The following is a 27,143-nucleotide window of genomic DNA, read 5'->3' as shown; positions in this document are numbered from 1 at the left end:
TTACTGAGGAGGTGCGTTGAAGACAAGCGACACGCTGTCATCTCCAGCAGTAACGATGGCCCTACCGCCGCCACCTTGCACGAAACCCATGACACCACCACCCTCACCACCACCTCTGTGGCCTCTCCACTCTCCGCTCAAACCGCCATTAGCAGCGGCAGTACCACCTCTGACATCCCATCTCCTCACAACACCATCGTTGCCGCAAGATGTGAGCATGTAGTTGCTTCCATTCTGTCCCGCATTGACGAATTCGACCTTGATGACAGCCTCTTCCTCATGTGCATCCCTAATATGTCTGCGGATAGCAAAGTTGTGTGCAACGTCGAAAAGAGCAATACTGCCATCCACACTACCAGCAGCCAAAAGAGTCAATGGCGGTTGAGCGAATGACAAAGTCTCGATACCATCGGATTGAGCGGCGAGCGCTGCGAGAATGACACCGGATTGGCCTGATGCAGCGGTTGACTGACCGCCTTTAGGACCGCCCGCTTGCTTAGCACCACCAGCCTTGCCACGGGGACCGGCGCCCTTGGCCCCAGAAGTGACGGATTGCCCTGCGGGAATGGAAAGACGCGGCAGACCGACTACGCGGATTTGACCTTCGGCACCTCCAACTGCGACAAGAGCACCGCCGGGTGAAACAGCTACACTGTACAGACCACCCTCGATGAGGAAACGCTCGTCCTCGCCAGTCAGACCGATGACAGCTTGGCCTGAAGGGTTTGAGAGACCAGCAGCTGCAGCGTCACCGAATACGTCCCAGACGTACAGAGTCGAGTCCTCTGAAACAGTGCACAACAGCTTGCCATCGGGCGTCCATGCGCCAGCAGTGCAAGAAGCCTGGTGGAGATAGAAAGCTTGTACGATAGTAAGCGGCGAGGCGGCATCCTGCTCATTGATTGTGTAGACCCAGACACTACCATCGTTGGCACCGAGAGCGAATGTGTTGGGGTATGTAGGGTTAGGGCAGGGCAGCACCCAGTTGATCTCCTCGACCTCTGCAGCTGAAGCAAAAGCCTTTGCAGGCTCGCTCTGTGGTTGTTGTGGAGTGTTGTAAATGTTGAGTCTGCCGTCCAGACCAGCAGTAGCGACGAACTTGCCATCGGGCAGCGAGAAAGCAATGGCGTTGACCGAGTCCGTGTGGCCCTCGAGCTTGACATAGGGTTCCTGGCTGTGGCGTTCGACGGGCTGGGGATTGCTTTCGTACGAGGCGGGCAGGACGGGAGCTTGCGGTGGCGTGCAGTCCCAGAGGTATGCTACGTCGTCGCCGCCGCCGGTTGCGACCAGTTGTGGGTGGGTGGGGTGTTGGGCGATGCTGAAAATGCTGTCCTTGTGTCCGTCAAAGTGTGCAATGCTGTCATTTTGTAGCATGATCTCCTCCATGGCTCCTCCTTCTTCATCATCGTCGGACATGGGCATGTCGTCGCCCTCGCCCTCGAATTCTTCTTCCATGTCCTCGGGGTTGAACATTTCGTCGTCGTCCTCCTGGACGTTGGTGTCGTCATCATGAGGTTCGTGGGCAGACATCTTTTGTGTGTATTTCGTGCTAGGTCGTGTATGTGTATGAGGGATACAAAAAAATCAATGCGATTGAATCATGGAATAATTTTTTGCTGATAAATCGAGCTGAACTGCTTTTGCTTGGCATACGCAAAGTCCATCCTCCATGCATGTGATTTTCCCTCAGTCATGCCCAGACCGAGACTACTCTACACTGACTTAGGTCTCCATACAAGATACGTGTCTGCCGAGAGAGGGATATACTGTGCCTCTTATGCTTAGCAGCTGTCTCTCGTATTCGATCTCAGGAACCGCTGCATGGTCTTCCGATTGGATAGCCCAGGAAATCGCTCCAGACCCAACCCACGCCATCGCTAAAACGATGTTCGGACATGCAAATACGTGAAGCCATCAACCAACGCCAATGCAAAATGTTGTAACTTGGATCGTTTCATAAACGCCCCTTTGGTATGCTAGTCATGTTGTCTCGAGCTTTCGAGCAGACGAAAGTGCTCAGTCGTCATCCATGTCATCATCATCAGAGTCGTCAAGAGCTTCCATGGCCTCCTTGATATATTGCGACGCCTGCACTTTGTTAGTCAAACATCCCAAGAACGACACACTTCAGTTCTTACCTTCGCATCAAGATTCAGCGCCGTAGTAAAGGTACGCACGCTGTCTGCTCGTCTTCCGAGTCCCTTGAAACACTTCCCAAGCAGGAAAAAGACGTTGGCCTCCTCGGGTGCCAGGCTCTTCAAGACCTCAAGTTCGACGAGAGCGTCTTCATAGAGTCTCAAGCTCATCAGTACACGAGCCTTTTTGAATCGTGCTAGCGCGGAGTTTGGTGCCAGACTCAATGCGTGAGAGTATTGTATCAGAGCAGCCTTAGGGTGGCGGAGTTTCTCCAGAATCTGCATCGTCCAGTCAGCGTTGTATTTTCTCGCAGCAGAAGGTCAATCTTACCACTCCTATGCATACCGCTAGCACAGGATTGCTGGGATTGATCCCGAACGCGATCCTGTAATGTCTCTGCGCCTCGTCCCATTTGCCCATTCGCTCGTAGCATTTTCCCAAGCCATACCATGCGCCAAATCCGCGTCTTTCACTGCCAACTCCTTTACGGAACGATGCAAGCGCCGCATCAAATTCTTCGTTGGTCAAGAGCTCGTGGCCCATAAGCGTCCAGGCGTAGCTGAACTCTGGATCCACTTGTGTCGCACGCTTGAAGCATGCGATGGCCTGCTCGTGTTCCCTGCTTAGGGAGAACGCATTACCGACCGTACACCAAGTCTGGGGCGAGTTGAAATCCAGATCTCTCAGATTATGGGCAAGGAAAGCTAGTTGTACTGGCTTCTTCAGCTGCCATAAAACTGTCGAGTACACTTCCATGTCTTCAATTCGTGTCGGCTCTAGCTTGAGTATCTTGGCAAAACAGACCTCTGCCGATGCGTATTCTGCTGCTTCGTAATAAGCTTTACCGAGTTGAGCCAGCACCCATGGTGACTCTCGATGTGCTGATGGAAGAGCCTTGAAAGCATCAATCGCCGACAAAACTTGGTAGCGGCTGAGAAGGTAGTAAGCCGCTCCTAACGATCTGAAGGTAGCCAATAGTGATTCTGTCGATGCCATCTCGACGCCCAATGTTGACTCGAGAGCCTGTTTTTGCGTCGCTACCGGTGGTGCAGCGCTGTTACGACTTGGAGCACGAGTGTCCTTGACCTCACCTGGATTTGGTGGCATGATCTTCCGATTGCCGCTCACGACACGGCCTACTTGGGCAGGACCTCTACCTTTGGTGCCCGTAGCCTTCGCCTTCTTAACCTCGTCGCGCTTAGCTGCAGTCAGGGAATTGCTCTCGGCCGGTAATCTGCTCGTCGTTTTTGACCCTGTGATTTGGCTGAATAGACGATTGCTCCTCCTTGGAGCAGATGTTATTGTTTCAGCATCAGGGATCTGTGCGCTGTGCCCTGAGATCGTCCGTTTGTGTTGTGTCCGCCTGTTTGCTGCAGCGTTTGTCGTATCGTCAGCATCGATTGCTTCGGCGCTGGGTTTCGCATGGCTCCTGACGGTCGCAGCACGCGCCTTCTGACTGTCTTTTCCGGCATCCAGTCCAAGTCTCTGTAAAGCAGTCCTTGACCTTCGCGTCGGTGCGGCCGGCGGTTCCTCCGTTGTGGCTGTCTCTTGTTGTATGCCTCCCATCTCGATATCTTCATCACCGGACGTTACATTAGCCGTCGGCGTATCCCAGCTTGGCTGACTGGTGGGCTTTTGAACGTTATTGCCGAAGATGCTTTTCGATTTCATCCTCGGCAGCAGGAAGTTATTCTGAGCTTGTGCGACAATGTCTCCGCCAGGTTTTACAGGATTAAAAGGGTCGTTGGTTGGCGTAAGGGTATGTAGGTTACTAATGGCGTTCGTTGAACTGGGTGCGATGGGCAAGGCTTCGTCATCGACAATTTCTTGATTCGATGCGGACGCTGAGGCACTGGAGATGGCAGAAGCCAGTTCTGGAGTCATTCTGAAAGAGCTTGATATGTCGATCTCGGCGCCTTACAAAGTCAGCATCCCTGCACATAATCGGGAGTTGGAAAAACATGCCCATGTCACAAAGACCTTGGAAGACTTCCCACGCGAATGGGTTGCTTTTGTGCGCCTCGATGTAGCAATCGCCAGCTCTTCTCGAATCACCATGTCCGCGCCATAGTTTTCCGAGTAGAGTGTTCACAGCTGCAGCATCGGGAGTATGCCTTGTTGAAGACTCGGTGTGTTTACCTAAGAATGCTGTCAGCACGCCCGATCGCACTTGAAGAAGATGAGGCCAGCCTACCCCAGTGATTGCGACCCTGCCATAAGCTCCTGGCTTTCTCCAATGCCGCAATGCCTTCGTTGTGTTTTCCAAGCTCCTGACAGGCCAGTGCCAAAACATAGGCACATCCCAAGTGTCTACCACTCGCGCCGCTCTTCTGACTGCAGTCGTAGGCTGTTTTATAACGTCGCAAACGATAGTTTGTGAGGGCCAAAAGATGTGACGAGTCCGGATTCCGCGGATCAATGGCGTTCAAGCGTGCAGCAAGAAAGTTCGCATTGTCTGGCGATTCGTTGTCCAGGTGGTAGTAGATGAGGTGTTTGAGTTGTGTGACAGCCAATGTGGAATGATGCGACATGACTGTGGAGAGGATGGATCCGCGAGAGCAAGGGTGTGGAGGCGATCAAAACGACGTGTCGAGGATAGAAGTAATCGGACGGATCGAAAGGATAAATGTCTGTTGGGGATACATGGGCGAGGTCGAGGTATCAAGCGAGAGAAGTGATCAAGGTGACGGAGGAGGCCAGTGTAAATTATGCGAAATCTGGATCGAGGTGGATGTTTTGTCCAGGACTTGTCAAAGCAGCTTGTCCATGCGAGCGCAAAAGTAAGGAAGGCGGGACCAAGTCGCGTCGGGGTGGTGAAAGTGCAGAGTATGTAGCTATGTCCCTAGATGTTGCAGCTAATTGCAGGTATACAGTGTGCTCGAGCCGACCGAGGGGCGGGCAGAGATGCGGAGCGTAGGATAGTAGGCGCGTTGACAAGGGCAGTTTGTGTTTATTGTTGACACTTTTGGCACCGGGTCATCGTCACCGTCCGACGGCAGCCACCGAGCACCGATCAAGTCGTTCCTGCCCCACCAACTGCCATCTGCTTCTGGCCAGCTCGCGTGTCTGTCGCCTTTCGCTTCTAAATCCCCAGCAAGAAATCAAGACTTCATCGGGCACTCTCAATCGCAAGAACCGAAGACAACATCATGGCCAAGGTCAGCATCCGACCTGTCCCTCCACTCACGTCAACTCCCTAAACAAGCGCAACAGCAAGCTCTCAAAACCCAGGCATCCCGCAACACGGCCATCCTCCAGCGAACCCACTTGATCGCTGCAGGTGTCCACGCCTTCCACCTCCTCCTGCGCTTCACCTTTGTGCGCCGTTCTTTCTGGGCCTATCTCCTCCTCTCCTTCCCGTCCCTGCTCATTCAGTTCTGGTTCGAGCGCGTCGGTCGTCCTACATACGTCGATGGACCCAATGGCAAGGAATTGAGAAGAGCCGGAGAGGATCTCGAGGCCAAGGGTTTGACCGAATGGATGTGGGACGTCACCTATTGGTCCTGGGGATGCATCGCCTTCACCACCCTTTTCGGAGATTGGGCTTGGTGGTTCTTCGTTCGTGGTCTCCTGCTACTTCGACCTTTCCTCTTTACTAACACAGGTCTAGGCTGTTGTACCTCTCTACTCGGCCTGGTTGGCATACACAACCTTCACCGGCGCCCGTCAGGGGCTTATGGGCGGTGCTGGTGCCATGCCGGCCGATGGTGTCTCGAGCGGCGCGCAAAGCAAGCGTCAACAAAAGATGGAAAAGAGAGGCGGTCAGAAGATGCAATACAGATAATGTGCATACAATCTACACGTAGACATCGAATCGTCTCGAAAAAGGCTCCATGCATGCGCCTCGTTCAGATCATGACAAATATACACGCTTTTTGTCGTCTCTACAAAGACGCCCATTAGTCGCTTAGAAGCAGAAGACCTGGTCCTCCAGCTTGCTGACGGGTCTGGCCTTTTGGTAGCCAAGGCTCTCGGCAGCCTTCTTCATGGCAGAAACCATAGGAGGAGGACCACAAATGAGCATTTTCATGTCGGGCGAAGGAGCAGGGCAGTTTTCCTGTAAGAGTATCAGTCAATTGTCGATCGCGAGAAGGTATTGGTCTCATGCGTACCTTGATCATCTCGGGAGTGACGAAGCCAACGCCACCAGTCCAGCCAGAAGGAGGGTTGTTGAGAACGTAATGAACTCTGAAACCACTATCCTCACGAGCCATGCTGTCAAGCTCGTCCTTCATGAGAATGTCCTCGGGGTTGACGTTGGCAAAGATCAAGTCAACTTGAGTCTTATCGCCCGAAGCACGGCCACGGAGGATGGCCTTTGAAATCTGGTACATGGGGGTGATACCAGTGCCACCAGCGATCATGGCAAAGCGGCTGACCATGTTGGGCTTGTAAGCCATGGCACCCTTGGGACCCTTGACCTTGATAGTGTCGCCAATCTTCATTTCGGCAAGATGTCTGCTGATGTTTCCGGTAGGGTAGCTCTTGACGAGAACGTCGAAGTGTCCCGAAGTGGTGTCATCGGTAATGGGAGTGTAAGAACGCAGAATCTCCTTGTTGGTGGTAACCTCGGTCTTGGGGTCCTTGACAGGCAGGGTGGCGGCGAGAGAAATGTGCTGGCCAATAGGCAGACCAAGGATTGAATTGGGGCTGGGAAGACCAAAGCGGTATACGGCCGTGTTGTGCGACAGGACAACCTTCTCGGTCAAGGGGAACTGCTGGAAGGTAGTGGGATCAAGGACCTTCTTGACCTCTGTGATCGACCGTCAGTCTTGTCTAGACTCAATTAGTATAGAGGCGCCACTCACGGTTGTTGAAGAATTGGTAGCCGGCCAGAGCAGCGGCAATGGCAATAGCAACAGGCACCAGGGACTTGTTAACCAGGGCAGCTCCGACGATCAGAATGGCCGAAGGAGCGTAGACGCCCTGGATGTACTGGGGGGCAAAAGGCCCTGTGGGCTTGTAGGTGTGCTTGGACGACATGGTGGCAGTTGAATGAGTCGAAGAGAAGAAGAGAGCGGCGTCGAGGGCGACTTGAAGATAGAAACACGCGACTTCCGAAGCTTTCGGTGCTTGGGGCAGATCAGGGTCGACCGTCGCCGATAGTGGGGTTGGGACATCACCCTGCCCGATCTGGCTATTCGTTCCGGTCGAACCAAAGGCGACTTTGTCCTGGGTACTTCTCTCTTACACATGCAGCACCAACGGCCATATTCCGTCACGACAACCCTATATTATGGTCACAACCAACAATGCCTTTCCTTTGACGGAAATTGACCGCCAGATTCTTGCCATGACCGATGAGGAATTCTCCTTGGTTACGTGGGAACAGCTCAAGGACATCATTGGTATTATTTGCTTGTCAAGCCACTATCGTTCTATTTGCTAACAAAACATTCTAGCTGCCAATCGTCTCGAACAATTGAAGCGTCGTCCCTCGGACCTGCGTCGCTACATCAAATGGTCTGCAGATACGAAAGCAGAGTATAATACCATCACCAACTTTGTTGTTCAGGAACGTCTACACTGGACTCCGTTGCCGTCTTTGACTGTCGGTGACCCGCCTAAGTTTGAGATTCGTGACCCTGTTCCCTTCAGTAACCAGGATGACTTTAAGATACTCAAGAACGATTGGCCATATGGGCTGGACAAGGGCATCGTCCACATCTGCGTCTGGGTGAAGACTCCGATCGAGACTGACCCAGGCACCGGTGATGTCACAGACCACTCTAGGTCCTTGATTGAGAACTTTGTCAATACCACCTTCGCAACCAAACTAGACACTGTCTTTGGTCCTGGCAAAGGCAAGGAACACGTTCTCTGGTTCAAGAACTGGGTCGCGTTGCAGAGCGTACGTGGTGTTGATCATGTACACGTCTTAGTTCACGACGCCCCTGAAGACATGCTACAACAGTGGATCAAATAGTCGCACATTCAGGTCGGACAATGCTTTCTTTGTACAGTCACACTCCTCTCACGCATATCACGATACCCATAAATCTAGAGCACAAATAGACACGGTAGATGCAGCGTTTTGTTTGGCCTTGACTCCACACATACACACACATCTGCAGAGCCTGGTGGATACCGGTCTGTAACCTTTCTCGACTACGAGACGTTCCGATGTTGGACCTGCCCAGTTCCAGCATCACTGATTGAACGCCGTGTTGGTCGTGACAAGCCGACACGCTTCAAAGACTTTGTCAATCGTGGGCACCGCACAAACCCTACCGAACAATTGTCAGTCTTGCCTGCTTTCGTCGCTCGGCATTATCTACCAAGCTTACAGCAAGTCGACAAGGGTCGTACGATGTTAGTGTTGTTCTCTCTAGCCTTTCCAGGGATGATGCCAGAAGTACAGAATTCTGCAAGATGCCACACATGCGTTACTGTATTGTTATGAAGAAGCTTGGTTCCCGTGACCCACGGCTGTCCCCTCCGAACACTCAGTTGGAGATTATTGTGATACCATGTCGGAAGCACTCTTACATCTACCATGTACGCCGGTTGAGATGCGCGAAGTCAAAGTCCAGGGAGCTGACGACCGAGGGCGGGATGACGCATCACGCGTTGTTGACTCCGGAACTTTTGGGAAGCCCCTCGATCTCATTGTCGCAATGGCATTTCTTTTTTCTCCTTTGATCTTCTGACACCTAATCACCTACATAATGCCACGATAAAAACAACTCAATACGAAACAGAATTACATCAAACATGCCTGTAGCCCCAGGACCCAGCCGGAGATTCGTCGCCATCCTTATCACCGTCTCAGCCTTCCTGGCCTTCACCTTTGTCTTCTCATTTCGCTCTCAGGAAGTCGGTGTCAGACATCCGTTGGCAGGAGGGTCCGGCGCAGTCCCAGCAGGGGTCGCTGCAGCACGATATGACTTGGAAGAGTCGACTCTTACCGGACATGTGATCGCCCCGAAGCTCGGCAACGAGACGGCAAAGTATGTCGCCAGCAAGCTCAGCTATGGGGCCGACAATTGACTGATACGATTTCCAAAGAGCAGAACTCGGTCGTGCAGCATGGAAGCTTTTCCACACAACTTTCGCCCGTTTCCCCGACAAACCTACCGCCGAAGAGAGCCAGGCCTTGAATGCATATATTCACTTATTCCAGCGACTATACCCTTGGTAAGACGCTCGTCGTTATACCTACCACTCTGACTGATGTATGACTTGTAGCGGCGAATGTGCAGGCCACTTCCGGAAAATCCTCGACAAGTTCCCTCCCCAAGTAACATCACGATCGGCAGCTGCAGCCTGGGGCTGTCATGTCCACAACGAAGTCAACAAATCCTTAAAGAAAGAGATATTTGATTGTTCCAACATTGGCGACTTCTATGATTGCGGGTGTGCGGATGGAGAGGCACCAGAAGGAGGCGACAAAAAAGAGATCACTCAGGCGAGGAAGAAGTTTGATCCTCCAGAGGATGTTCCTCTGAAGCTGGAACAAGAAGGGTGAGTGGAGTTCATGTCTGGAAATGTTCCATTGTACTGACATCTTCTTCTTCTTAGATGGGGCCGAGGTGGCTGATCTATAGACGTCTTTCTTCGGCTAGAAATTTACGAATAATTGTTCATATATTCTACTCTTTGGCTCCCATCACTCGAGGTTCGATTGTTCGTTCCCCTTGTCTTCTGTGCAAAACATTACCCCGGATTACGCAAGGGCGAGAAGCCGTCCGCCGAACGAGCCGCAAAGCGCTAGCCTCCGCATACCAAAATAAATAGCAACCGACTTTTTGCTCAAAATTCCTAGCAAGACTTGCCCGTTTCACATTCGTACCAAGTCATCTTTCTGTTACTTGCATTCGCTTGCAGACAAATCGGTATCATCTAGCATCGCCTCCGGAACACCTCTGCGACCACCGCAGCAGCCGCCACTCCTTTGCGACACAACATAGCTCCATCACCCGCGCATTGACTCAATATGGTCTCCTTCTCGTGCGAGGTATGCGCTGAACAAACCGAAACACATGCATCGATCCTGAGACTAATCTCTCGCATAGGGATGTGGTGACATCCTCACCAAGAAGAAGCTCGATCCTCACGCCAATCAGTGCTGGGGCGCGTCCTATACCTGCATCGATTGTATGGTACACTTCCAAGGCACCGACTACCGTGCACACACCAGCTGTATGTCAGAGGCTCAGAAATATCAAGGACATCTATACAGAGGCGAGAAGAAGGGCAAGGGTCAGAACCAGAATCAGAAGAACCCAAACCAGGCACTGGTTACTCAGAAGGCCCCCGAACCCACCACTACCGATGTCGCAAAGACCAATGCTCCGCCAAAGGCTCCCTCTCCTCCACTGTCTGGTACCGAGGTGCCTCCTAGTGTAAACGTCTTTGATTACATGGACACCCCTGCAAAGATTGAGTCTGCCCCTCTTGTCACCCCGGCCTCGAAGCGCGAGCGAGAAGACAAGAACAAGAGCGACAGAAAGCGCAAGAGAGACGATCAAGACATGGTAGATGCTACTCCTGCGTTGCACACTGGCCTTACAGGCGGCCTGAACAGAATGCTGTCTGGCCCCGATTTTGGCGAAAACGGTGCTGCAGCCAGCCCTCTCAGCCCCAAGAAGCGTAGCAAGAAAGACAAGTCAGAGAAAGCTTCCTCAGTCAAGAGCTCGTCGAGAAACTCTACATCTTCAGACGCGCGCGAAGACAAACAGCTCGTCACCAAACGCTCCCCTGCAGAGCTGTTCCTGAGCTTTGTTGACAAAGGCCCCGAGAGTGAGAGTGGTTTGAGCATCAATAAGGCTCTTAAGCGCTATCACCGTGAGCGTCAAGCTCGGGGGCAGAAGGAAGACGGCGACAAGGACCTGTGGAAGGATCTTCGCGTCAGAAAGAACGAGAGAGGGGAATTCGTTCTTTTCATTTGATTGGGTCTGGATTTGAAGCGCTATGTATTATACCAACATTCGTTATCATGGTTTAGAGGTTCGCGGTCAGCGACAGAATCCACAGTCAACGGGTGGGGTGGCTGCCCAATCTTTTTCACGCTCCAACGCATCTTTCACATCTGCAAATCATGGCTGACGGCATTCACAAGTACTTTCTGTTCCATGCACTGTGCTTGGCTGCGAGCGAAGCTTCTCCCGGGCCACCCTGCAACCTGAGACGGCTGTCACAGCGTATGACTGAAGAGGGCGCTTAACGACTCGTCGACCCAATGAGGGCACGCAGCGCATACAGATTCCCGAGCCCGCGCGTTGTAAGAGCTTCCAATTGGCAACCTTGATCGCTACTTTAACTTGACCGGGACTAGGCAGGCGGTAGCATCCATCCCAGAAATAACCATGCTCGAAACCATTCGTGCGGTGACCCTTGCGGCCTACGCGCCGGGCTTGCCTTTCGCATTGGGTAGAGCACTTGTTTCGTCAAGTCTTCTTGCTCCCTAGGTAAGCATACAAAGTCGGTCTATATACTCTGTTTCTCTCCACTCTCTTGTGCTCTCATAATCACATTCATCCGTTGTGCTGGAACTCACTTCTATATTGTCCTTGTTCTTTACCCAAGTCACTCGCTTTGTCCACTCGTTCCTCTGGCGTTGAGAAGATGGCTGCACGAAGTATCTCGGCCCCTACGGTCAACGAGACCAGGACCAATGACGATAAACGACCCAAGAGGCCGACTCTGCAAACTCCTCTCTCTGCTTCGTATCCGTCCGAAGTCAAAAGTCCATACCCTGGAACACCAAGTTTCATCAAGAGAGAAGAGTACATCAAGACACCTGTTACCCCTCCAGTGGCCTATCTGGATTTCCTGAAGTCAATGCCGACTGGTCTAGCAAGTCCAATCACCACAGGGACTAGTTCAAAGTTCCACTTCAGTGACAAGGTCCCAAGCGAGGTCATCGAGGAAGCCGATGAAAAGTCTCCGGAAGTCACTCCTGAGATGGTACAACCCTTGCTTTCCCGCACCAACTCTACCAGCTCCGAGTCCTCTGCTACTTCTGTAATGTCAAGTTCTACCGAGTCGGTGCACTCGGTGTCTAGCACAATCCCGGAAACCAAGCGTAAGGCCAAACCACAATCGCCTCGGGTCATCATCCCACCTTCGCCTTTTGCAAAGCCTCGATCAGCCAAGCTTCCCAGGAATAGCCATGTACCTCCCTCTCCCATGTCACCAGCCAACGTTCGTTCTCCCATGAGTGCACGTACCCACTATGAGCCTCATAGTGCATCTGGATTGAGCGGCACCCCTTGGAGTGCTACGTACTCACCAACGGAAGCCGAAAGTAGCACGACTAGCAAGATGAGTGTTCGACAAGTGGTTACAAGAACGGTGACCTACTCAAGAACCCCGCTCGATCCGGCACCAAAGGGCAAGAGAAGAAAGATTGAAGAGTGAGCTTGTGCTGTCGACACACTGATATAATCTTGGTCAAGAACACGCTCGTTGTCGATCGAGAAAGACCAATACCAAGACTGGATCGCAGGATCGTTCCACTTGACGACGAATACGGCTGGACATGAAGAAACGAGCTTAGTGCAGGTCTGAATCAGGCTTTGAGGGGCGCTATCTGAAATGTTGATGGCGCTTGGGTGTAGAAATGTTGGCGATGTTGTAAGGGCGGGACAGAAAATGATCAGGAAGCTTCATATGGGAGGAGAGTAGTCCGCGGCTATAACCCGTTTATCGCTTTTAGTACAATGGCACAGTAATATTCTTGTTAGTCAATATTCAAGTCGATGTCAGGATGTCTGCCTCAGGCTTGCCAGAAGGGTCGGGCGTTTACAGGCCGATGCATGTGGGGATCGGGTACGGCGGGGTGTTCAGGCGCCAATCACAGGCGTGCCTCGGCTCTGAGAGGTTGGCTGCAAGCCGAACCCTCGATTGCATCCTGGCCGAATGGAATTGCGGTCTTACTGTTCATCTCTAGAGCTTCCTCATAAGCAGATCTAGCTGCCATGTCACTGGCGTCCGCAAGAGGAACAAAGGGAGCGACTCCAGCCGAAGTTGTGCTGCAACCGCAGCTCAAGAGCTGTCTTGTCAATCTTCCATCCTCGTTGGTGTCGGTGTTAGTCAATGCGAACACAGTAGGTACGGTGTGGCATGTGTGCTCGAAGGTTGCGCTGACACTTGCAGGTAGCTCAGAATGTGGTCGTCGAGCTCAGCTTCCGGCAGGCGGCACCGCCTGGCGACAAGAGTACTGCGTCGCAAGCACGCTCGGTATACCTAGGATGGACGGGCATGCAGAGCCAGACCAGATTGGCTCCCATAGTGTCACGGAACGGAATACAAGGGACAAGAGGAAACGCTGCTAGACAAGATCAAGATGTGGCTGCCGTCGAGTTGGATTCAACATTAGCAAGAGTACTGGGCATAAGCGACGGCCTCAAGGTTGGCGTGAACCTGCACATTGATCCTCCGCAGGCACATACTGTCAACATCGAGCCACTCACCCCTACCGACTGGGACATCATCGAACTGCACGCCCGCTTCCTCGAGACGAACTTCCTTTCCCAAGTCCGAGCCCTACCCAATCCTCACTTCGCAGGCAACCACACCCCACGGCATCCCTTGACCTTGCACCTCACCCCTACCTCCAGTGCCAACATCCTGGTCACTACCCTCAGTCCAGCTCCAGCCTCGACCCAAGCTTTCGTCAAGATCTCGCCTGATGCAGAAGTCATTGTCGCTCCCAAGACCCGCCAGTCGCGAAGCTCGGATCGCTCGAGTCGCAGTGTCGCCAGTACAAGTAGAAAGAGCGTCGGAGGAAGAAGCACTGCCAGTACTGTGAGACATCCAGCTACAAGAGAAGAGGCACCTACACGACCTCCTCTGTTTTTGCGCGGCGTCGACCGTGCTGTCGCTGCCGAGTACTTTGACGAAGAAGAACCGAAAGATGCAGATAAGGGCTTGAGGATATGGGTCGACAGCGACCATCTGCTGTCCAAGAGCTTGAAAGGGGTGACATGGGTCTCGGTCTCGGTTGTGAGACCAGCAAGCTTGGAAGAGCCTGTTGACCCACAGACTCAAGCCATGGACGCTGAGAAAGTCGCTTCCAAGATTGTTGCCAGACTATACGCTTGGGAAGATGCTCCGGATAGTCAACACACCGCTTTGTCCTCTCTGCTTCTTGCCGCAACAGGCTCTTCTGGACTGGTCGGAGGTATTGTCAGAATTGAAGCTGCCCCACCACAACTCCCCAAGACCACTTCTGCCATGAAGAAAGAGTCAAAGGAGAAAGATGTTGTGGTCAAGGGCCTTCGAGTGTTCCCTTTTGGAACTGCTCAATCGAACGGCCTGAAGTTTGGAGGTGAATCTACTGCTGAAAAGGAAGCAGCTGCACGAAAGCTGAGATTAATCTTTGGTGATGGTCAAGATGGCTCAAGTCTACTTGACGGTCCCTTGACAGACGGCATGCTTTTGCCAGCCGAGACCGACAAAACTAAAGATCATGCATGGCCGGGCGGTATTTTACGATTCGACCCTTCGCCAAGCAGCACAGAGGAGCATCCTATGAAGAAGTCTGCGGATTGGCTGATGGGAACTGAACGTAGATTGACGATAGAGGTCCAGCCAGAAATTGCGAAACCTTCGGATCTGACTCGAGGGACTCCCGGTCACGACATACCAACGTCACCACCGGAAATGGTTGGTATTGAGACTCTCACAGCTGAACTTGAAAGCCACCTTCTGCATTCTTCGTCGATATTGCTCACAGGAGGCCTTGGCTCAGGAAAGACTTCCCTGGCACATTTACTTGCCAACAGACTTCGAAAAGAGCATTTATACAACGTCACATACTTCTCATGTCGGACTCTTGTCACAGACGAGACACGCGTATCTACCATCAAGGAAGCGCTACAAAGACTCTTTGGTGCCGGAGCATGGGGTGCCAGGCTTGGCGGTCGTGCTTTGGTCGTGCTAGACGACATTGACAAGCTGTGTCCGGTGGAGACAGAAATGCAGGTTGGTAATGACAATGGCCGCAGTAGGCAAGTTAGTGAGCTTCTCTGCTCTATCGCAAGACAATACTGCTCGCGAGAGACCGGCGTTGTGCTACTAGCCACTGCGCAAGCAAAAGAATCTGTCAACAATGTTGTCATTGGCGGACACGTTGTTCGTGATATCTTGACGCTGAAAGCACCAAACAAGGACGGTAGACGAAAGGTACTTGAATTGCTGGTACGTCAGAAGGATGTTGAACAGCCCAAACACTCAAGATCTCACAGCGATGGTGCTGCGTGGATGGGCGGTTCTGAGGCTGGAGAGCAGGCAGATGATCCTGAAGGTTTCGAGGTGGATCCTGCGATCGACTTCTTGGATGTCGCTGGACAGACTGATGGTTATATGCCTGGAGATTTGACTTCACTCGTCTCGAGAGCTCAAAATGAAGCTCTTATCCGAATTGTCTCGGAAGATGCAGAAGATCCACGAGTTTCGCTGACCAGGGAAGACTTTACAGCTGCGCTCAAAGGCTTTACACCGGCGTCTCTGCGTGGTGTTACCTTGCAAACATCCACTACTACTTGGTCTTCGATTGGTGGTTTGAAAGAGACGCGGCAGACATTGATGGAGACTTTGCAATACCCAACGACATATGCACCCATCTTCGCACAGTGTCCTCTTCGTCTCCGATCTGGTCTGCTGTTATATGGTTATCCAGGATGCGGAAAGACATTGCTCGCCTCTGCCGTAGCAGGAGAATGCGGCCTCAACTTCATCTCCGTCAAAGGTCCCGAGATCCTAAACAAATACATCGGAGCCTCTGAAAAGAGCGTCCGCGATCTCTTCGACAGAGCAGAAGCGGCACGTCCTTGCGTCCTCTTCTTTGACGAATTCGACAGTATAGCGCCCAAAAGAGGCCACGATAGCACAGGCGTCACCGATCGCGTAGTCAACCAATTGCTCACCCAAATGGATGGTGCAGAAGGTCTTTCGGGCGTATATGTTCTCGCTGCTACCAGTCGCCCCGACCTTATCGATCCTGCCCTGCTTCGTCCAGGTCGTCTGGACAAAAGTCTGCTCTGCGACATGCCAAACACAGAAGACCGTCTCGACATCCTCCGCGCCGTGACAAGCCAACTCAAAATCGACCCTTGCATCCTCGACTCCTCGTCCTCTACCCAAAGTCTTGCGGAAATAGCACGTCAAACCCAAGGCTACTCTGGCGCAGATTTACAGGCTGTAATGTACAATGCACATCTAGAAGCCATCCACGATGTCCTCGGCCCCACTGAAGAACTCGGGAATGGTGATGGCAGCGAAAAGTCTTTACGCTCGAAAAACAAGTATAGAGATTTTACGCATTTCAGATATGATGATGCTTCGCTGGGCAAGACGGCAAAAACATCTCCAACGCCACAATATCTTGCCGAAAGGGCAAATATCTCTGCTCATTTGTCTACTATGGAAGCTGCTCGAAAACGCGCAAAAGCCTCTTCTTCTTCTTTCTCGCCCTCTTCCTCTGCAACCGCAAATGGCACAGCAGCGGCAGAAGAAGACAAAGAAGCGGGATCTCAAGAGCCTATGATTTCTTGGAAACACATACTCAAGAGTTTGGAGCAAACTAGACCTAGTATCAGTAAAGCAGATCAGAGAAGATTAAGCACGATATACAGAGAGTTTGTGGTGGGAAGGAATGGGGAGATGGCTGATGGGGAGGCTGGGACGGAGATTGGGGGACGGTCTACTTTGATGTGAAAAGAAGGATATGTAGGTTTGCGGAGGGGTGCTTTGATTCAAGATACAATAGAGAAATGTTACAATTAGATCCTCGAGTTTTTGTGTGCCGTGGTGCGGAGTTTAGAGTAACGAATAGTATGTTTTGATGATAGGATAGCTAAAAGGGGCAGAGAATCATGGGGGTATGTACAGAAAAGAAAGAAAAAAACAGAAAAAAACCAATCATGGGAAAATGGTAAAGAAGAAGAAGAGGAGAAGAAAATCAAATAAAGACACAACCGGGATATTCCTACTCCTCAGTCTCAGCCTCTGCATCCACATCTTCTGATTCCTTGTCTGCTCCCTCTGCTTCTGCTTCTGCTTCGTCATTACCGCCTTCCTCATCTACATCCGCCATCTCATCATCTTCTGCAATCTCCCTCTCACGAACTTCTTCTTCGTCTTCCTCATCCTCGTCATCTTCTTGATCAACGTGTATGGTGCTCTTGATCTGTTGTGGAACTGGCTTGGGTTTGGCTTGCTGAGCACCACCCTTTGCAGCAGCCACTTTACCCTTGCCCTTCTTCCCCTTGGTCTGTGCATCAAGGTGTTCCAGTACGAGTTTGAAATTGTGTCCCAATTTCGTCTTGTTACGTTCAAGTCTCTGCTTCACAGCAGCCACATTGACCATTCTGCCCAAAACAGCAAGAACTAGTTTAGAAGCCAATTCACACAGCCTCTGTTCGGCTAATAAACTGTTTTGCAGCTTCTGGACACGCTTCACTTGAGAAGCTTGGGTTTGTTGTTCGTCTGCGCCTTCTGCTTCATCCTCAGAGGCTTCGGCATCGGAGTCTGGGTCTTGGTCAATGGGTTCGGCAGGTTCTTCGTCATCGTCTTCAGAGTCTTGGGCTTGTGGGTTTTCGGCTTCGACTTCTACATGTTTGCCGCTTGCTTTGGCAAAGGTGGACTCGACGGCACTGAAAACGCGAAGGATACGCTTTTGATAAACTGCATCCATTTCAAGAGCGAGGACGAGATATTCGTCGCCATTCTTATCCGTGGTGACTTGACGTAGGGTGGCCATGATGGTGTGAGTGTCGAGGAGCATGCCTGAGACCATAGGGCTCAGCTCATCTGTTACTGGACGTGTCTTCAATACTGTTCCAAGGGCGTTGACATAAGCGTCGCGTCTGGTGGCAAGATTTTCGAGCTCGATATCAGGGAGAGTGGTTGTTTGCAGTGCTTTGATGAATGCGGGTATTCGCCACATGAAGTAGAAGCATACTGTGCGTGAAGCGTGCATGGCCAAGGCGTCGTCAAGAGCAGCGGTCTCTTTCGGTGAAGCAGCGCGGTGAATGAGTGCAATGAGGGAGTCGATCGGTGGAGAGGGCTCAGAAGTTTCTGATCGTGCGGTAGCTGGAGCGGGAGGCTCGGTCTCGAAGTATTCAACAGGATTGGCGATACTCGATAACTTCTCGAGGCGAAGAACTGTTTTAGACACAGCATCGAGCACTGTCGTAGAAAGTAGACCGCGCGTTTCGAGATCTTTGTCGTGCGTGAGTGTGGAGAACGTGCTAATGGTATCCTCCCACAGAGAATCAATTCTCTCATCAGGAACATCTCCGAGCTCGTGGTAGCTCTTCGCACGCAACAAGGCTCGGCTGGCTTCTGCCAACACTTCCTCGTTACTGTGTGATAGGAACTGTTTGTTAAAGTCGTTCAGTAATGCTGTGTATGTCGTGGAATCTTGTCTGAACTCCTGGAAGGCTTCCAGGCTCAAGACCCGGCCCAGTCGCAGTGTGCTGGCAGCTGTTTGCGGCGACTCTCCGAACTTCTTAAGCAATCGGGGAATCAAGTTGGCAAGGTGGCGTGCTGCCTGTTCCTGCATCTCTTCGATGTCTTCCTTCTGCTTCTTGGTTCTCTTCGTTCTTTTGTCGGAGTGCGCTTCTACCAGAGAAGCGACCGCTTGCTTGACAGATGAGTTCAGGACTTCTAGAAGAATAACCTCTTCACTCTCTGTAAGCCTCAACTCCTGTTTGAGTTGTGACTCGCCACTGGCGGTGTCGCCGTTTTGGTCTGCAACAGAAGTGTCGTAAAGGAGGTATCCGGCCAGTTTCTCCCATTCGCGAACCTCCTCAATCTGATCATGCAGTGTATCTGCGGCAACCGTGAAGCGAGATTCTGATGAGCCGGCATGCAGTAGGAAGCCTCCTTGTCCAGGACCTCTTTCAACACTGGGCGGCAAAGGACCGTCTGCCGAATCGTACGAGTCCAGACCTTCTGCAAGACACTTGAGCTTGATCCACTCTACAGATGGGCTGTCAAAAGAGTCGTTATCTTCTCCGAGAATTTCCTCCAGGGCTTCTTGACCGCCAAGCACATCAACCTTCGCCTCATAAGCGTCGTTGATACTTTCGGCGAAGAAGCCAACCACTGACTTTCTCACTCGCGGCTCTGCATCAAAGATCAATCTTCCAATGGCATCGATGTCATCAGGCTCGAGCAGACCGCCTTCTCTGAGATCGTCCAAGAGCTCGACTGTTGCCGCTCGTACGCTCGATTCGGCATCTCTGGTGGCCATCTCGACCATGCGACTTCTAAAGCGCTCGGTAAAGGTCTTAAGACCACCAAGTTTATCCTTGTCGGCATACAATCGGTGAAGCTGCTTGATGACCTCAAGGCGGGTTGAGTGGTTTGTGTCCGAGAGTACCCATCCAAGATATCGCAGATGCTGGCCGTCGAAGAATTGGTCTGGGTACGCTACTATCCAGTCTCCAAGAGCTCTTGCGCAATCCACACGAATGTGAGGGTCTACATCTCTGTAGCGGTGAATATAGATGGTGTCGAACCAGTCTTTGACAGTATTGTCGAGGATTTCTTGGTTCGCCTTTGCTTGCTTCGAGTAGTTTTGCAACTCGCTGACTCTTGTCTTGTTGGCGTTTTTGCCCTTCTTCTGTGTCTCGCTATGGCGCAGGGCTTTCGAGGCTTCGTCAGCAAGCTCGCTACCAATCTCGCACAGGGCAGTAATAATGGCCAGGGAAACGACAGTTGCGGTGTGTCTAAACGGTCTGTTCTGTGCTGCTGACATGGTGCTGAGCCATACTTGAATGTTCTCGATGAGTTCGATGTTGGTGAAGAGGACCTTGGTGGTGTGGATGGCCTTGATCAGTGTGTAGAAGAAGCCGGTCAGCGAATCCTTGAAGGCAGCGGTACCCTTGCCCTTTGCGATGATAGGGTACTCGGAAAGGTTTTGCTATCGAGTGGTCAGCGTAAGTTCCGTGTAGTGTGACGGGCGTAACATACTGCCTGGAACTCGTCTTGCAAATCTCCGAGCTTGCTCGCGCAGTTATCCGGGTCTTCGATGTCCTCGCTCGTAACTTGCAGCTCGCAGCCAGCTGACCTCAGGACAAAGTTGACCAGATCTGCCACAGCACGAGACTCGTGTTCGGTGAATGATGCCAGCCATTCGATAGCCACCTCGTCCAATGTCTTGCCTCGGGCAAAGACCTCAGCTGTAACCTAGAGTCAGACTACGCACGTGTCATGTGTGATGATTGAACTGACCGTAAAGACCTCCGGCTTCTTCTGCGACCGCCTCATCTACACCCTTGGCCTTCTTTGAGCGGCTCTTCTTACCCGCAGCTCTTGCGGGCAATGCGACCGAGGTACCGTTCGTCTTTGAGCGCTTGGCCGCGGGTTTCTTTGGTGCCGCAGCTTTTGTCTTGCGCGCCTTGGCTTGTTGTTCGCGGAGCTCTTCCTCGCCAGGTTCGCTCTCTTCATCCTCGTCAGATTCATCATCTTCTTCGTTCTGGTCGTCTTGGTCGTCATCTGCGGCGTCACGCTTGCGCTTTGAAGCAGCGGGGGCTTCTTCGATGTAGAGTTCGGGCTTGCGTGAGACGCGTCCAGAGCGACGTGAGCGGCGCTCGTTGGTAGCATCTGCAGCCTCTTCTTGGGCCTCTGACAGCGGCGACGACATGGTATGGTAACGATTGGGCGCGTCGAGATATCGAGTTTGCGACAAAGCGTGCTACGGCGAAAGTGCGCGTCGCTGAGATATTATGAATGCGGAATTGGCGGCCGAGCGTGAATTAGATCATCTGACACGCTCAAGTACTCGTCCTAAACAATAAAAAACACGCAGCACGATCACTCAAGGTGTTGCAATTGACTGTGGTTGGTCTGGAGAAAGATGTCGATGATCAACTTGCTTCGGGCTTGTCTACGCGTGTCGCGTCTGAGAGGCAGCTATGACCGAGGCAGGACCCACCCACAAACGCTCTGCCGCTCTTTACTAGAAATCTCTATATTCGTGACATATTGCCGGCAAGATCATCTAGTCGCAGTGGTTTAGTGGTAAAATTCGTGCTTGCCATGCACGAGCCCCGTGTTCGATTCACGGCTGCGACATTGTTTTGTTTGCTGGGATCTTGTATCTCTTTTGCTTGTTCAAGGCTGCGTGGGTGATATCCTTGAGGCATGGAAGCTTCCACATGTGCTCGTGTTTTCATCATGACTGAAAAGCACATCACTGTATCAAATTCTCGGTTAAACTGTAGGTGAATGTCTTTTGTCGTGATTATAACGTTATGCATTAGCTAGAGTATTCGATGCCGTCTATGTGTGCAGCTTGCGTGAGAAACGTTTCCCTTGCCCGTCCCAGTGGCTCAGAGCGTGTAGCATTCACGCTGCCTGCGCTCGGTGGTAATCTCTGTACTACCAATTGGACTCCCTTCTTACTCCAAGAATTCGATCATGACTGAGCCGTTCTTCAGACCAGCCTCCTCGATCGTTTGGTCAACAGCTCCAATCAGATTGCGGCCCATGAAGGAAAGCTCAAAGTCGATACCTTGCTTGCCCTCAACAGGGGATGCCTTGAGCCACTCGTACATGCGACGCACCTCTTCCTGTAGTCCGAAGCGCCTGATTTGCCGTCCACCAGAGTATCTGAACTGGATGCGAGTCGAGGATGCTGGATCCGTGGGCTCGGTGTGAGGGTTGTCGGACGCGATCTGGGCGAAGGGACCAGCCTGAGATGATGACGGTTCTGTCTCTGCGTTCTCGATGGGTACACCAGTGTCGGTAAAGTCCATGACGTCCGGGTCGACCTCCGTGTCTTTGCCCTTGCCCGATCCTTCCTTGGTTAGGAGATCAGGATCGTCATCCTTGACAGCTGCACCGCCTTGTTGCAGACTATTTTGCATGGCCATCTCCAACATCTCCTCCTCACTCATTCTGTCAACGTCCTTTGACTTTTTCTCAGGCTTGCGAGTAGCCACTGGATTCTTTGCGAATGCCTTCAGACTGTAGCGGTCCAGGAACTCGTGAAGGTCCATGAGGAAGTCGGCAGGTTTCGGGACAGGTGCGCCGGACCAGACCTTGACTTGCTCGCCGGTTCGGGGGTCGACAATGGCAATGTGAGGGTAAGCATCGTCGCTGTCTCTGTTCTGGAAGTAGTATTGGACGTATTGAGTGCCGCGGGGATCTTCCTTTGAGTACTGTAGGAAGATGAAGTTTTCCTGGATAGTCTCCTTGATTTGCGAATTCTTCCAGATGTCACGGTTCAGAACCTGGCAGTCGAAGATGGAAGGATCTTGAACGTTCACAATTATCCACTTCTCCTCCTCTTTTCCTTCGTCACGAGCGTCTTGGAACGACAGCGGTGACATAAGATCAGTTGGAGGTCTGAAGAGTTCGGCGAGCAGAGTAGATTTTGACGATTGTTCCGATGCACCTCCGGTAGCACGGGCAAGATTGCGACGATGAGCTTCTGGGTCAGATGGAGTAGCGATGCCAGAGTTGTTGGCGTCATCCCAAACCGAGACTTGGTTGAAGATGCCAGGACGCGTATTGGCTAGGGTTTTGTCAGTAGACCATTTTGTTGTCGCAAACGAAGTGACCGACCTCTTCTCTGGCGTGCCAGCATCTGCTCTTGCACCATGGCATCAACATCGTCTTCGTCATCGCCAGTCCATCTGGATCCAGGACCGACAAGTGTCTCTGTGGTTCTGGCCATAGGTGCTCTGACATCCTCTTCACCGCCGGCGGTTCCATAAGCCTCCTGCTGAAGACGTCTTGCCATGGCCTCATCATCTTCGTAGGCAGCATCGTCATCCGAATCTATCGTCACAACACCATTGTCGTCTTCGTTGTATCGGCGTGATGCTGGCTGCGCAGCGGGTTGAGCAGACTGCTGCGGCATAGCGGCACCCATGTCGGCGCCATCACTATCAAAGAAGAGCTGGATGGCCTGCTCGAGATTGCTGTCGGTCAGAGTGAGGTATTGGCGTGCGCGCTCAGGGGTAGCTGAGGTAATGGCAGTGAAGTTGGCAATCAGCTCGTCGTCCATGATGGATGGTGTTGATGGCTGATGATTGCCACTATTTGTCGATAATTATGTGATGCAAGGACTCGAGTTGCAAAGGTGAGATGCGGGGAGGATAGATGTGACGGTGTTGGTGCCTTGATCTCAGTGGAAGCGACAGGAGCTCCTTGTCGAGGGCGTAGAAGTGATTCGAAGAAGTGGAATATTCACTTGATCGAACTCGGAGAGTCGGACTTTGTAGCAATCGCATCAGCGTCATACGTGCAACAGATGCGTAACCATGCATAATTATGCAACACCGGCACATTTCGTACGGCAGGAGTGCCCAAGCTTTCTTGATCCAAGTCCGCCGACATCAATCCCTTCGCGTCCGGTCTTGAAGGCTTCTTGTTGCCAACCTCGTCTAAACTACGTTTGCTTTTCTATTCCGTGATCATGCCGCCTCAACAAGGTTACGTCTCCCGTCAATTCGAGGCTCTCGAAGATGACTCCAAAACTCCCATGGCTGTCTGCCGCCACTGCAATGACAAGAAGGTAGCAAGGAACATAGTAGCTCGCAAAGTTGCCCACCTTGCTGCATGCGAAGCCTACTACTCCTATCTCCAGGCACTTCTTGATGATGACTCCTCGACCGCTGGCGATAAGGAGCTGAAGCAACTTCCGGAGGAGCTCAAGACTAGGATTGAGCAACGTACCGAACAGCCCCTGGTCTCAAAGACAAGTCATGCTGCTGCTGAGGTCGCCAACCAGGAGAATCTCAAAACCGATCTCGACGATACTGTCCTGCAGGCAATCTTCCATGGCAGTCTGCCCTTTGATGCTTTCGAGCCAAATAAGCATCCTCACATTCTCCGTCTCTGTCGTATGATCATGCCGGATTTCGATCCCCCTTCGCGCTCTCGTGTCGCCCAGGCCATGGTCAATCTAGCTGCCCAGCCTACTCATGGAATACAGCAGGCGCAACCCACTCAGCCCAGTCAAGTCGAGCAGTTCTTTACACCTCGCACAAGTGCTGTCGACACATCTTACGCTCAAGAAGAGTCCGCTCGCGCTGCCCTCTCCTCTCGCATTGTCAATGATCTGCTCTCTCGTGCTACTCCCCAATCCACCCCTGGCTCGAAGCGTCCATTCGATCTTGTATGAATGACGGAGAACGTAATGCACTTGACGCGCTGTTCTTGTACGGCACACATGCAAAAAGCATTTTGAATGATGTGTCATGGGCAAAAGAACTGCTCCAGAGGCCGTAGCCTCCAGAGTCAGAGAAACCCGCACTAGCGACCTCGGGGGAAAGAGGGTTTACAAAGTGCTTCGGAAGGATTTGCTTTTGCGCAGCAACCGGGGCTCTCATCCACAGGCTGGGGGAATAAGCACTTATGTGGGTGTGGCGATAGAGGGGGTTATCGTTCCTTGCTGTGGGTCGAGCCCAGGTTCAAGGAAAACCACTCCACCAGAAGGTTGGGGTCTTACCGGGCGGCCACGGAACCAATCTGGGGAGGTTGCTGCTTATAGTACAGGGAATCTAGGGAGCATATTTATCTTGGTGTTTGGCTCACTTTGTTTTGACTTCACTGCGGCGTTCGAACGCGATAGGCCGGATTAGGCCATGCCTCACCAAATACACATGCAACCTCCTCTACAGACGTTTTCACACTCCCTTCCTGACGCATAAGAGACTTTTATATCACAATGTGTTGACACTGGTATGTCTGGCAACAATGTTATCACCTGACAGTCAGCCTCTAGCTATTATCGATCATCAAGTCTTCGTGACTGCGCCAAGATGAATAGCGTATACTTGCAACTTCCAGCTATCAAGCAGCGCCTCTTGATGGAGGGTCCTTTCCTCTCCACGCTTTGATATAGCCATGGAGCTTCTAAACAGCGTAGCATATGCACCAAGTCTCGAGGGGAGATGTTCACAAAAGAGGCGCCGGAAGTACATCATTTCACGACCAGGGCACATATATGAAGACGACGGTAAGGTTGTGTGAACTCTCCCATGTTCTCGTGCAGCCGTAAAGCCTGTCGCTAATCAAGTTTTGCAATCGTACAGAGTCAGGTTCTTGATCCATCTTTAATCAGCCACAGCTTCGTCTCTAACAGTCTTGGTGTTCTGTTCTGTCCTTGTGATTTTGTCATCTCTTAGACCTCGTTCCTTCCCTCTGTAAGAGACGGTGATGGATGATGCATTAATCGTAGTGTCAGCAAGAAGCTTGTTCTTGCTATCGAAGATCTCAAACGTCTCGATGCGCGAGTTATCAGTGATAATTCCACCACTGGTAGTGACCGAGGTGTTTGTAAAAGAAATGGTATCGAAGTTGACAAGAGGCACATGCCATTTCTCTATGCCATCGCTTTTGAAATAGGATTCTAGAATCCAGTAGGCTTCAGGTCCACAGACTGGTGTGGTTTCATTGGCAAAGTTGTGGGTGAAGTTGGTCCCTTTGGTTTTGTTCTCGAAAAACACGGTACCACTGTTCTTTGAGGTGACGGTGACGCTGATTATTACACTATCGCCGGCTGAGAGGTTCATAGGTTGGCTTATAGCTACCCCTGGTAACCATTCGACTGCGGCGCTGTGTGAGGTACGACCATCACGAATATCCGACCCTACACCGGCTTGTATCAGAGAGCAGTTGAGATCCTTGATATGACCTCCGATGCCCAGCCATATAGCAGCACCGCGTCCGATTCGAGGGTTGTCGGTGGTTGAGGATGAGGTGATCGCAGGCACTGTGAAAGTGCCACTCACGCTCGTGATGTTTGTAGTCTCTAGGCGTCCGTCAGCCCAACTGTAGTTTTGTTTGACGCGAGCCGCATTCCTGCTTCTCAAAGTCGTGGTGTCATAATGTGTACAGCGGAAACCTCCACTGTGTGTATACGCAGCTTTGTCGCCGCCATCGCAACCACCTTTAGTGGGAGCAGCGATAGCGGCACCAGCTAGCAGTAAGCCCATGGCCGAGGACGTATGAAGTTTCATTCTGCCTTGCGTGACGGTCTATCCTGTCTTTCTCGCGTGAACAAATTCGAGAACTTTTGAAAAGGTTGCGACGGAGGAGAAGAAATGGGAAGATGCGACTTGCTCATTTGTGTCATTTATAATCGGTCGCGACTTACTCAAACGTGCTCTACTTCTGATCACCTGGATACGATGGGCGACCACGTGGATTGCACGACTTTTCGAACTCCAGGCTTTGGAGACGATTTCGAGCTTTTTGCGGTGACGGGTACCGCTGTCAGAAGAATGCCATTTGATGCATAGGTCAGATCTAGCTTAGCATGAAGAGAATGACCGGTTAGCTCTGGTCGCCTGGTCAAGGCCATGATGAACAGATCGCTTAGGTACTGTACGTCCGCAACATGCAAACCACGGAGTCCATCTGTAGTATGGGTACGCTCATGGTGAGTTAGTGCTACCTCCATAGAATATGACTTCCACATCACAATATTGCGGTAGACCCTTCCTGCAAGAAACCTCCACCCCTTGTCAAGAGTGTGTCAAAAGCCTAAACAGACTTCATACCATTCCATGGACCGGATTCAACACGATGGCTTGACTGATAGACTCAAGTAATCATGCTGTCGAGGCGCCGGGCAAAGTTCTGGTTGATGTCCCTAGACGGGTAAGACGCTGACCGGCTCTCTTGACCTGATTCACTATAACAAACTTTGAGCCCCTCGTCAAACATGTTCATGTTTTTTATTTCCCTTGAACCCTAGGAGGATCAGCGCTTGTCATACGAGCTGGAGTTCAAAAGTCGAGTCGTGGACTATCGCTATCTTACGGCCGACACGTATTGCAGACCGGACAGAAGTCCATGCAGGGGAAACCTTGAGAAGGAGAGACCTATTAGATCAGCAATGGCCAGATGTCGATCACGTTGCAAGAAGCAGAGATAAGAGACAGAGTTTCGAAAGTTCTTGGAGAGCAAAAGATCACCGTGACGGTGGCTGTGACTCTTGACCGACTCTTGAAAGACGTGGCTCTATTGTGTTTATTGGCCCTACAACCGTCTCCAGATTTTTTTCTACGACTCGAGTCCCGTATTATTGGCCG

General features: G+C 51.8%; 13 protein-coding genes across 13 annotated transcripts; 7 read left to right on the top strand and 6 right to left on the bottom strand.

Annotated features, from left to right (window-relative positions):
* On the bottom strand, positions 1-1,530 carry AUEXF2481DRAFT_4840 (uncharacterized protein; the record flags this gene model as incomplete). The annotated part of the gene is made up of 1 exon (XM_013488657.1): positions 1-1,530. The coding sequence occupies one exon, from the start codon at positions 1,528-1,530 to the stop codon at positions 1-3; it is 1,530 nt and encodes a 509-aa protein (XP_013344111.1).
* Positions 1,531-2,016: 486 nt separating this feature from the next.
* On the bottom strand, positions 2,017-4,667 carry AUEXF2481DRAFT_4839 (uncharacterized protein; the record flags this gene model as incomplete). Its single annotated transcript, XM_013488656.1, has 5 exons — positions 2,017-2,088; positions 2,139-2,414; positions 2,467-4,052; positions 4,111-4,275; positions 4,331-4,667. The coding sequence occupies 5 exons, from the start codon at positions 4,665-4,667 to the stop codon at positions 2,017-2,019; spliced, it is 2,436 nt and encodes an 811-aa protein (XP_013344110.1).
* A 474-nt stretch (positions 4,668-5,141) lies between these two features.
* Positions 5,142-6,195, top strand: AUEXF2481DRAFT_39743 (uncharacterized protein). The gene is made up of 3 exons (XM_013488789.1): positions 5,142-5,294; positions 5,350-5,694; positions 5,747-6,195. Exons 1-3 carry the CDS (start codon positions 5,286-5,288, stop codon positions 5,918-5,920), a joined length of 528 nt encoding a protein of 175 aa, XP_013344243.1. The 5' UTR covers positions 5,142-5,285; the 3' UTR covers positions 5,921-6,195.
* AUEXF2481DRAFT_79669 (uncharacterized protein) lies at positions 6,044-7,274 on the bottom strand (the record flags this gene model as incomplete). Its single annotated transcript, XM_013488838.1, has 3 exons — positions 6,945-7,274; positions 6,249-6,889; positions 6,044-6,193 (listed from the first exon to the last, which is right to left on the bottom strand). The coding sequence occupies exons 1-3, from the start codon at positions 7,117-7,119 to the stop codon at positions 6,044-6,046; spliced, it is 966 nt and encodes a 321-aa protein (XP_013344292.1). The 5' UTR covers positions 7,120-7,274.
* Positions 7,275-7,281: 7 nt separating this feature from the next.
* On the top strand, positions 7,282-8,234 carry AUEXF2481DRAFT_694690 (uncharacterized protein). The gene is made up of 2 exons (XM_013488929.1): positions 7,282-7,484; positions 7,539-8,234. Exons 1-2 carry the CDS (start codon positions 7,373-7,375, stop codon positions 8,060-8,062), a joined length of 636 nt encoding a protein of 211 aa, XP_013344383.1. The 5' UTR covers positions 7,282-7,372; the 3' UTR covers positions 8,063-8,234.
* Positions 8,235-8,487: 253 nt separating this feature from the next.
* AUEXF2481DRAFT_107966 (uncharacterized protein) lies at positions 8,488-9,848 on the top strand. The gene is made up of 4 exons (XM_013488928.1): positions 8,488-9,086; positions 9,145-9,273; positions 9,325-9,600; positions 9,658-9,848. The coding sequence occupies exons 1-4, from the start codon at positions 8,851-8,853 to the stop codon at positions 9,674-9,676; spliced, it is 660 nt and encodes a 219-aa protein (XP_013344382.1). The 5' UTR covers positions 8,488-8,850; the 3' UTR covers positions 9,677-9,848.
* A 224-nt stretch (positions 9,849-10,072) lies between these two features.
* Positions 10,073-11,027, top strand: AUEXF2481DRAFT_29303 (uncharacterized protein; the record flags this gene model as incomplete). Its single annotated transcript, XM_013488732.1, has 2 exons — positions 10,073-10,093; positions 10,152-11,027. The coding sequence occupies 2 exons, from the start codon at positions 10,073-10,075 to the stop codon at positions 11,025-11,027; spliced, it is 897 nt and encodes a 298-aa protein (XP_013344186.1).
* Positions 11,028-11,462: 435 nt separating this feature from the next.
* On the top strand, positions 11,463-12,807 carry AUEXF2481DRAFT_39741 (uncharacterized protein). Its single transcript, XM_013488788.1, has one exon. It carries the CDS (start codon positions 11,704-11,706, stop codon positions 12,496-12,498), a length of 795 nt encoding a protein of 264 aa, XP_013344242.1. The 5' UTR covers positions 11,463-11,703; the 3' UTR covers positions 12,499-12,807.
* A 251-nt stretch (positions 12,808-13,058) lies between these two features.
* AUEXF2481DRAFT_29301 (uncharacterized protein) lies at positions 13,059-16,800 on the top strand (the record flags this gene model as incomplete). Its single annotated transcript, XM_013488731.1, has 2 exons — positions 13,059-13,187; positions 13,237-16,800. The coding sequence occupies 2 exons, from the start codon at positions 13,059-13,061 to the stop codon at positions 16,798-16,800; spliced, it is 3,693 nt and encodes a 1,230-aa protein (XP_013344185.1).
* Positions 16,801-17,071: 271 nt separating this feature from the next.
* AUEXF2481DRAFT_4831 (uncharacterized protein) lies at positions 17,072-20,737 on the bottom strand (the record flags this gene model as incomplete). Its single annotated transcript, XM_013488655.1, has 3 exons — positions 17,072-20,014; positions 20,065-20,273; positions 20,326-20,737. 3 exons carry the CDS (start codon positions 20,735-20,737, stop codon positions 17,072-17,074), a joined length of 3,564 nt encoding a protein of 1,187 aa, XP_013344109.1.
* Positions 20,738-21,301: 564 nt separating this feature from the next.
* On the bottom strand, positions 21,302-23,291 carry AUEXF2481DRAFT_88666 (uncharacterized protein). The gene is made up of 2 exons (XM_013488852.1): positions 22,663-23,291; positions 21,302-22,612 (listed from the first exon to the last, which is right to left on the bottom strand). Exons 1-2 carry the CDS (start codon positions 23,105-23,107, stop codon positions 21,495-21,497), a joined length of 1,563 nt encoding a protein of 520 aa, XP_013344306.1. The 5' UTR covers positions 23,108-23,291; the 3' UTR covers positions 21,302-21,494.
* Positions 23,292-23,518: 227 nt separating this feature from the next.
* Positions 23,519-24,226, top strand: AUEXF2481DRAFT_4829 (uncharacterized protein; the record flags this gene model as incomplete). Its single annotated transcript, XM_013488654.1, has 1 exon — positions 23,519-24,226. The coding sequence occupies one exon, from the start codon at positions 23,519-23,521 to the stop codon at positions 24,224-24,226; it is 708 nt and encodes a 235-aa protein (XP_013344108.1).
* An 842-nt stretch (positions 24,227-25,068) lies between these two features.
* On the bottom strand, positions 25,069-26,239 carry AUEXF2481DRAFT_39734 (uncharacterized protein). The gene has a single exon (XM_013488787.1). It carries the CDS (start codon positions 26,064-26,066, stop codon positions 25,161-25,163), a length of 906 nt encoding a protein of 301 aa, XP_013344241.1. The 5' UTR covers positions 26,067-26,239; the 3' UTR covers positions 25,069-25,160.
* Between the last annotated feature and the right edge of the window lie 904 nt (positions 26,240-27,143).

The sequence above is a fragment of the Aureobasidium subglaciale genome, assembly GCF_000721755.1.
Source record: "Aureobasidium subglaciale EXF-2481 unplaced genomic scaffold scaffold_9, whole genome shotgun sequence".
Classification (NCBI taxonomy): Eukaryota; Fungi; Ascomycota; class Dothideomycetes; order Dothideales; family Saccotheciaceae; genus Aureobasidium; species Aureobasidium subglaciale.
Note: the sequence above shows the minus strand (reverse complement) of the source record. Positions and strands in the feature narration are given on the sequence as shown.

Bases quoted from the DNA above. Each gene is read 5' to 3' on its own strand.
- AUEXF2481DRAFT_39743 (XM_013488789.1), top strand. The intron at 5,695-5,746 runs GTTCGTGGTCTC...ACACAGGTCTAG, and splicing joins ATTGGGCTTGGTGGTTCTTC to GCTGTTGTACCTCTCTACTC.
- AUEXF2481DRAFT_694690 (XM_013488929.1), top strand. From the start codon at position 7,373: ATGGTCACAACCAACAATGCCTTTCCTTTGACGGAAATTGACCGCCAG. The intron at 7,485-7,538 runs GTATTATTTGCT...AAAACATTCTAG, and splicing joins ACAGCTCAAGGACATCATTG to CTGCCAATCGTCTCGAACAA.
- AUEXF2481DRAFT_107966 (XM_013488928.1), top strand. From the start codon at position 8,851: ATGCCTGTAGCCCCAGGACCCAGCCGGAGATTCGTCGCCATCCTTATC. The intron at 9,087-9,144 runs GTATGTCGCCAG...CGATTTCCAAAG, and splicing joins CTCGGCAACGAGACGGCAAA to AGCAGAACTCGGTCGTGCAG. The intron at 9,274-9,324 runs GTAAGACGCTCG...TATGACTTGTAG, and splicing joins TTCCAGCGACTATACCCTTG to CGGCGAATGTGCAGGCCACT.
- AUEXF2481DRAFT_39741 (XM_013488788.1), top strand. From the start codon at position 11,704: ATGGCTGCACGAAGTATCTCGGCCCCTACGGTCAACGAGACCAGGACC.
- AUEXF2481DRAFT_88666 (XM_013488852.1), bottom strand. From the start codon at position 23,107: ATGGACGACGAGCTGATTGCCAACTTCACTGCCATTACCTCAGCTACC. The intron at 22,613-22,662 runs GTCGGTCACTTC...ACAAAACCCTAG, and splicing joins GCTGGCACGCCAGAGAAGAG to CCAATACGCGTCCTGGCATC.
- AUEXF2481DRAFT_39734 (XM_013488787.1), bottom strand. From the start codon at position 26,066: ATGAAACTTCATACGTCCTCGGCCATGGGCTTACTGCTAGCTGGTGCC.